General features: G+C 39.1%; 1 protein-coding gene across 2 annotated transcripts in view; it reads left to right on the top strand.

The window, feature by feature from the left end:
* Positions 1 to 3,058: 3,058 nt before the first annotated feature.
* Positions 3,059 to 8,570, top strand: part of tdg.1 (thymine DNA glycosylase, tandem duplicate 1) — a 12,371-nt gene continuing 6,859 nt past the window's right edge. The window contains exons 1-6 of one of the 2 annotated variants that reach the window (XM_084059155.1): positions 3,069 to 3,186; positions 4,542 to 4,613; positions 5,518 to 5,837; positions 6,429 to 6,748; positions 7,975 to 8,044; positions 8,432 to 8,567. In XM_084059155.1, coding sequence (XP_083915281.1) covers positions 4,558 to 4,613; positions 5,518 to 5,837; positions 6,429 to 6,748; positions 7,975 to 8,044; positions 8,432 to 8,567 — 902 coding nt within the window. In that variant the 5' untranslated portion in view covers positions 3,069 to 3,186; positions 4,542 to 4,557. Of the gene's footprint in view, positions 3,187 to 4,541; positions 4,614 to 5,517; positions 5,838 to 6,428; positions 6,749 to 7,974; positions 8,045 to 8,431; positions 8,568 to 8,570 lie in introns of both variants that reach the window. The other variant, XM_084059156.1, reaches the window with a different exon arrangement.

Below are 8,570 nucleotides of genomic sequence, written 5' to 3'. Positions count from 1 at the left end.
TACTCTCTCTTTGGTGTCTCTCATTCATCTGTGGAATACACATTTCTTTCATTTTCCTAATCATGAGACATTTATTTCTTCACTATCAGGGCAGATTTTGGCCCCAGCATGTAAGCCAGGCTTGAGTGACTTATGGTAACCATGGTAGCTACTCAGGGAAATGTGATTACGATCAGCTTGGTCAGCGAGGGTCATGTGACAATATGTAGTCCGAGCCATAACAATTCTATAGCCTATTATATGGCTGCTGTAAGACTCTTTATATAATATAATACCCCTAATGATAGCCAGGCAGTCCAGCTCTGTGTGAACATGTACACAGTTTAACAAGAGCTTGAGGTCCTGCCCCTGGCCATGTGCTTGTGATGGTTTTACAGGGATAGGAAGTCAGGGGAAAGGCAAGAGATGCCTTGGTAGGAACCACCTATTGCATGGAGCTTTCATTTATACAATAGCATTTTAGAAACCTAGAGTACAAGCCAGTTCATAAAAATGATTTTAAAAATGTGTGATGGATGCCAGTGTTCCGGTCCTGCGGGGAAGATAGATTAAGCATTTTCCACCTGGTGTCCCGATTTTGTAGATCCAACTATTTTCGCCATCGTACAACGAAGTATAGAATAGGGCAATGTGTTCTAGTAAATACACAATATTATATAAATACTATCAGATAACACAGTTAGTATAATGAAATACTTATTTCCAATGTGGTCCTCCTAATATGATTCAAGGTGGCAAGGAAACAGTAATTACAAAATAGACTGACATATTAAAACTAGGAATCTAAAACATAAGAACTGAATATAAAACTAATGATTTCATGAGAATTTGTTCACAAAAAAAATGTTTATACTGATATTCTTTAAATCAACAGAGGTGGGTCATTTTGGGGATTAAAACTATGTTTTGTTTTCCCACTACTACTACTATTCCTATGTTATTTAGAGCTCCAACTAAAATCTAATCAAAATGTTGATCATGTCTCACAGACTGAGGGGTCCAGGCCAGTCAACCTTTTCATACAAAAGGCAGTGATGGGTACAAGTATCACCTTTTAATTAATCAAAGTAGAGTGGTATACAGTAAGACTTTAGCATCGAGAAGGTTTTTCATCTCTATTATCTAAAGGTACATTAAAAAAACTACCTCAATTACTGTCTTTCTACAGAACTTTATTTCCTTATTTGCCCTGGTGAAGACCGGTGTTAAAGAGGTGGGAAATTGTTTTGGGTAAAATGTTACACAGAACAATACATAGCTCCATAAAGAACCTTTCACTCCGGAGCTGTATAGCGGAGTGAGAGGTTCTTTATGGAGCTAAACAATACAATGAGTATCACACCATATCACAATATAGGACAAAGAAATGCATACAACAATAAACGAATGGCAATGGCACCATAGTGGCATCTATATATCCTCCTTGTGTTTGGTGCTCTGTTTATTTGTAATTGCTATGTATTATTATTATTGCTGTTGTTGCTGTTGTTTATTTAAAGTAGTTTACATGTTGGGAGAATGTGATTGTGTAAATGTATTTATGTTCTGGAATTTCTGATTGGTAATTGCACACTTATTGAATGTACAACATAACTAGCATCAGGTCAGGGGATGACGTGGTTCTCAATGAATATTCATGTATGAAAACACTGCCCTCTGGTGGTCAGAAAGCATGAAATAAGAATGAATTTAATAACAAAAGAAAATAAATAAATACATTGTGCACACACATGTAGCACATGTTTATCTTACTTTGCGTAATGACTGGGTATTATAATCTGAAATGAAATACGGTGCAGTCTGTGCATACAGCTACGAAAACACATTGTATAATTATGTATTACAAAGGTTACAAAAAAACACAATCGATTGCCACGACTGCGTCTAAACGTCCCAACCATAGGGTCCCAACATGACGCTCTTCAACCAGTTATCAACAGCCACAGCCAGGCAGTGTTGCCATATTTTGTGAGACAAATAAGCAACCAGGTCTATTAAAACAAGCCCAAAAGAAGCAACTATAGGCCACGTGAGCACTTTAAACTATTTGAAAATAGCCGATCTACAAGCTCACAACACGTCGTGAGCTTGTATAAAATGTGGAATATTTTGAATATTTTTTAAACATTCTAACAACACAAATGTTCACTGGCACAAAACATTTTCATGAAAATATTTGAGAACCACTGGTTTAAATAATTATTATTTGTACACATTAGAAACTAGCCCAAAAGAAACAACTACCAATTTTTACAAGCAACTTTGCAGAAGAAGAAGCCCAAAGTCGCCTATAATAAGCCGACATGGCAACAATGCAGCCAGCTCGAGCCAATGAGAAACGATCTCACAGAGTTTAAAAGTCTACTATATACAGAACATACCACTGCGAAATTAGGGGTGTCCGCTTTGAACTATTTCTGTCTCAGACTCAAAGCTTAGTCAATTATGTAATACATAAACATATTCATTAGGTTATAGAAACTCCATTCTTAGTTTTGAACTGGGACATTTAATGTGGGCTTTCTGTATTATAATTAATGAAGAAGAAAGTTGTTCACTTGAATCTCCCAATTTGGTAGCTCCTGGTGTCAAAGTTGACGTTGCGTGACCAGTGTTGCCATGTCCTTTTATTATAAGCGACTCTTGGCGTCTTTTTCTGTAAAGTTGCTTGTAAATATCGGTAGAATAGTTGCGTTTTTTAGGCTGGTTTCTAAAGTGTAGTTTCTTATTTGGGCTTGTTTCCTAATGTTCTTTAAACCAGTGGTTCTCAAACATGTTCATGTCAAGGACCCCCAGATTCATATGTATTTGTCCACCACGGACCCCCATCTGAAAACATGTTGTGCCAGGGACCCCCGTACCAGTTGTTTCAAAGTTATTCCACATTTCTCACATTTTAAATAGCCGATCTACAACGCGTCGCAATGTGACGCGTTGTGAGCTTGTAGATTATATATTTTTAAAGCCGATAAAGGGCTCATGCTTCTTTGGGGCTTGTTTTCATAGACCTGGTTGCTTAATTCTCTCAAACAAACTGGCAACACATTTAGTGACGTGCTGTCAGTCATGTCTTCTTTGTTGCTGGTCGGCAGCGCTTCGAAAAACATCTGAATTTGAAGCGCGGAATTAATGAAAATATACCAATTTTCAGCACAGAAGACGCGAATATAGCCACGACTGTAACGGGTATGTGTACTTTTCTTTTAGAAAATACTCGTTTGTATGTATTTTGTAGCGATAAGGACTCTTTAGTGAACCGTAATGATTCAGCTCTGCTAAATAAGCTAATGTTAGCGCGGGTAGCTAGCTAGCTGCCGGTGTCTACAATACGATACTCGCATAGGTTGCCATATTTTCCTTGATTGGTGAAATGAGGAAAATAAGGCACATGTAGTACTTAAAGAACATAAAGAGGGCTTTATTATTTTAAACTTACCCGGGGCCTTAAAATGTTATCTTTAAATGTTAAACTTAAAATTCCTGTCTTCTACAGACACATTTTAAAGGCCCCTTTGAAAGGATACAGGATAGGTGGGCACTATGTACACCTGGGCACCTCGATGTAAAATTGGCTATTTTGCCCAAAATGTTTTAAGTAATGTAAAGTATACATGATCTCAACATACACGGAACATCATTATCAGACTTAAATATATATTTCAACTTCTTGTTTAAGCCCCAAAATGACTGGATATACAGGTTTTGTGACAATTGTAGAAAGATTTGACATTAATTGTCGAATGTCTAAGCATGCTCTAATCATGTATACTTTACTATTTTTTTTAACATTATGTACAAAATAGCCAATTTTACATCGAGGTACCCAGATGTCCCTACTAGTGCCCACCTATCCTGTTACCGTTTGAAATAAGCGTTACTCTTCGATATTTAAGATACACCTCGTCAACTCTATCAGAAATAAAATAGACTAATTTAACGATACAATTGAATATATTTCATAATGTAAGATTTTTATTTTTTAAAGGGGAAGTAATGTCTTGTTTGATTAAACACGGCCATAAAAGTACCCTATACACAATACACGAGCTAAGGCTTAGCCACTCAGCTAATTCATTCATACTATCAGTATAATTTAAACAATCCATTAATTAAATATGACAAATTCTATTTCCAGACAATAACTATGACTACTGTTAAAAGGTCAGGCCTGTAATATTATATTTATCGAGGTTAGCATAGCCACCAGCTTGTTAGCCTAGACATGAAAGGAATAATTATTCAAATTTGGGAAAGATGCACTTGCTAATCAGAGCTTTGGGTGCAATCCAAAGCATTTGATAACTGAGGTTGATAATGCTCAAACTTATCTTAGATTTGTTATTCTGCATCATCTGTCATCATTTCCTTTACTTTTGATTTTGTTTGTTCAATTTCTTTTGAGCAAGAGTTTTATCAGTTTGTCTGCTGGCACATGCATTCACTTTCATACACTGCCAGATATGCATACATGTATGTAATGCCCAAATGGTGTATCACCCAAATATGTATCCTCAACATGAATATCAATCTATTTGACAAAGTCAAACCACCCTTAAGATGGAAGAAAAGCTGTATGGATCAGTGCCCTACCCCTCGGAATACCTTCAACAGTGGTGAGTCCCCTTCCCCATCCCAATGTGGCTGTAAAGGACACAGATTAATTGCAAAGCTCCTCTGAATGGCCGAGTGTGAAAATGAAATGAAAGCATGTGCGAACAATCGTCCATGTAACTTTTTTTTCCACCATTGTTTTGACAGCATAATCATCTTGATTGTGCTGTGTGCTTCTGCTGCTGCCTAGGGGGGGCTGAATTCTTGTTTACTAGTGTGTTTGGGGTTGGGCTACTTAATTGTCTGTTAACACCAGCAGATTAAAGAGGAATGTGTTATCAGATTGAATGTAATTCTTTTCATGAGTATATTAATGCAGATGCTGTGTGGTGTTATTTCTACTCACCATGTTCTCAACTGTGGATCTGGTTGATATAATTTAGATGGTGGATGGTTGCTGCCTTCTATTGTCACAAATCTGTAGGATCGCTTAATTGATTTTGATGCCTTTTTCAGTCAAACTGAACGGGAAAAAATATATACAATTAATTAATGTGAGATTATACTGTGAGTTCTAACTTAGAACTGGAATAGAAAACACATGCTACCATCAATTGATCGATCTATTGTACATTTATTAACAGCTTATGCTACACTGTAAATAATATTTGCAGAGAAGTGAAAAAAGGCATCATGATGTTAGAGGGCACATCAACCACATCACATTTACACACACACACACGTGTGTGTGTGTGTGTGTGTGTGTGTGTGTGTGTGTGTGTGTGTGTGTGTGTGTGTGTGTGTGTGTGTGTGTGTGTGTGTGTGTGTGTGAGAGAGAGATAGATATGTTTAATTGGGTTCCTTTCCAGCAGGTCCCACTTCAGTTTCATCCTACATGTGTAGTTAGTATTAATGCTTGGATGCTCCTCTGTATATATATTTTTTCCTACTCCCTCCTGTGGACAGGATCCAGTCTGCCCAGCAGCTACAGGCTCTTCAGACCCAGTATTCGGGTTTTAACCCCCTACAGCAGCCTCACTACCCAGGGGGCCAGGTGGCACAAAAGCAGCCTCACTACTCAGTGGGCCAGGTGGTACAGAAGCAGCCTCACTACCAAGTGGGCCAGGCAGCAGAGAATCAGCCTCACTACCCGGTGAGACAGGTGGCAGAGCAGCAGCCTCAGTACCCAGTGGCTGTGGGACAGGCGGAAGAGAGGGCTGTGCCAAACATGCCGGCCAATCCAGAGGCCATGATGGTTCAGCAGGAGCCTGCAGACCTCACAAAACGTACTGTAATCCTTTTTGGATATATGTTTTGTTTATGGGATCAATATTTCTCAGATTGGCCTGTTATAGCGCCGCCAGGAGGCCGTTTTTTGCTAAACACTAAACATATTTGATATTACTATTTTGTCCAAGCATCAATCAAATCAAATCTTCTAAAGTTTGCAGGATTTGTCCGTTTTGAAAAAAATGCCTCAAATCATGAACGCAGCATGTGATTGCCTTGACATTTTGCACGCACATTCCCTCTAGGGCTAGGCCGAGGAAGAAATGCCACCTGAAAATGTTCAAGTCAGCCTCATGGTGGCACTATAACAAGCCAATTCACGTTTTTGCCTAGAACTGCACCGATCTGCAGACTCACATAGCCAAACAGACCTCTGTCTCATGAGCTTGACGAGATTAATTTAGACTATTTCATGTTTTTGCGGGATGGAATCAGACAAACATCAATAGAATACCTTGTTGAAGGCGGGAGTGAGACTCGAGACTTACATTTCAGTCCATGTATCAACAGAAAGCATTGTAATTGGAGGAGGGGCGGGGGTATTTACTTGACAACACCAATATTTACATTCTTTCTAACTCCTCCAGCCCCAGCCAAAAAGAGAGGCAGACAAGCACAGCCCAAGGAACCCAAACCTCCGAAAATTCCCAAGGCTCCAAAGCCTCCCAAGGCTCCAAAAACACCAAAAGCACCAAAGCCGCCTAAGGACCCCAACGCACCCAAGGCCAAACCAGGCCCCAAGTCCAAGAAAGCCAAGGAGGGTGAGGCAGATGGCAGTCAGCAGAAGATCGATGAGACTTTCAAGAAGGTCAGGAGGAAAGTGGATCGTTTCAAAGGGATGTCAGAGGAGGAAGTGATGACTAAAACTCTCCCAGATCTCCTAGAATACAACCTGGACTACGTCATTGTAAGTAAATGGTTTGGGATGGTAGCTAGTTCATCTTAAGCAATGGTTCGCCACTGAAGTTTTAATTGCTGTCTTGTCTAAATGGGGGACTCATTACTCATTACAGTTGGGATTCTGTGTATTATTTGGAGGGATTTAAATTGGGAAAAAATACATGACTTTCACTTACCAGTGTGTTAAATTCTGTAAATATAATTCCCTGTAAACATAAGCTAAGATTTTCGAAACATGAACGGCATAGTTAGAAACACAGTAATCTGACAGTACAGGAGCACATACGTAAGAGTTTTCTGAGAAACGGTGGTGAGGGTACATAAATGCCCTTAAACACTACGGCAGCAGAAATGTTCCCATTCTGTAAGGTTGGGCATAAACATAACGCATGGCTGCTGGAGTATACGAGAGTTACTGTAAGTGGGATGCAATCACCTTCACACTATGGCGGCAGAAGTACCGTCAACGTCACCTGACACCACAAGTTAAAATATTTTCAATTGTATCCCATGCTGTGGTGGCCGTGAAAACGTCCTCTCCGTGCAGCGAGGTTGTGTGGCTTTTGTACTGCTTTGGCACAGTTGTCAACTGAAAACGATGGGATCTTCCGAAGTGTACTATTTTGCCGCTGTTGTGTAAAGAGGTTTGGTTGCATATGTGTTGTGGGTAGGGTGATGCTACATGTTGGAATTTGTGGACCATGTGACTTTCTTACTGTAAGACCATTCCATCTGAATTTGTTGTCCTATAACTGTATCTGGTGAAGGCAAAGTGCAGGGAAATAAAAAAACGTCTGTGAAAACTAGGTCTGCTGAACGCAATCACTTTTTCCAGGATTTGTGTGATAACTGTAGAAGGAAAATAATGAGTTTTAGTGCCTGTCGAGTTCATTCATGTGAACAATACAGGTGTGATATATCAAGCTAGTTATTTACTGTAACTCCATGACTTGCAGATGTAAGTCATGGAGTATTGCACACATAAAGATTAGAAAAGCAAGCTGGTGACCAGAATGTTGCCACAAAAGGACTAGCTATAATATCATAAAAACTGAGCTGGGGAAGGTGAACGTATGAGTATCCTCTCAACCTGCTACAATCACTGTTGAGGTTCTCTTCAGTAAGGTCACTGGTACTCAATGCATTACCTCCCATGTGTAAATGTCTGTCTAAGAGTGGAATAGTTCTCTACCTAAAGTAGAGGTTTTCATAAAACTCTTTTACATTTTTCAGATTGGCATCAACCCTGGTTTGATGGCAGCTTTTATTGGACGCTGGTTCCCAGGTCCTGGAAATCATTTCTGTAAGTTACATGTCTCAAATTGTCATATTCATAAATATATATATCCCATCAACGTGCAGTGTTTTAGTTAAAATCTTAAAATATTGTGATGTTACAGTATATAAAGAAGTACATTTTGTTGACTAAGACTAAAAACATTTAGATATTTAGTTGGCTAAGACTAAACAATTTCAGATGACTAAAATAGGACTAAAACTAAATGGTGTGCTATTCAAAAGACTAAGACTAAATCAGAATTTGCTGTCAAAATGAACACTGTATGAAGTCCATGATATCACCAATCCCTATTGTAGTTATACGAAAATGTATGGGAACCTTGGTATGGACAATTGATCTCAATAACAAAGTTCCAGATTGAATTGGTCAATGCTCTTTTGTGTGTTTCAGGGAAGTGTCTGTTCTTGTCTGGTTTCACTGACGAGCTGCTCAACCACACAAGTGACACCGTCCTGCCTGGAAAGTACAAGATCGGCTTCACCAACATGGTGGCCAGGGCTACTCCAGGGAGCAAAGACCTCTCAACGTA

The sequence above is a fragment of the Gymnoscopelus microlampas genome (assembly GCF_963454915.1).
Source record: "Gymnoscopelus microlampas genome assembly, chromosome: 6".
NCBI classification, from domain to species: Eukaryota; Metazoa; Chordata; class Actinopteri; order Myctophiformes; family Myctophidae; genus Gymnoscopelus; species Gymnoscopelus microlampas.
The sequence above is the reverse complement of the archived record's forward strand: the minus strand, read 5'-3'. Positions and strand labels throughout refer to the sequence as shown.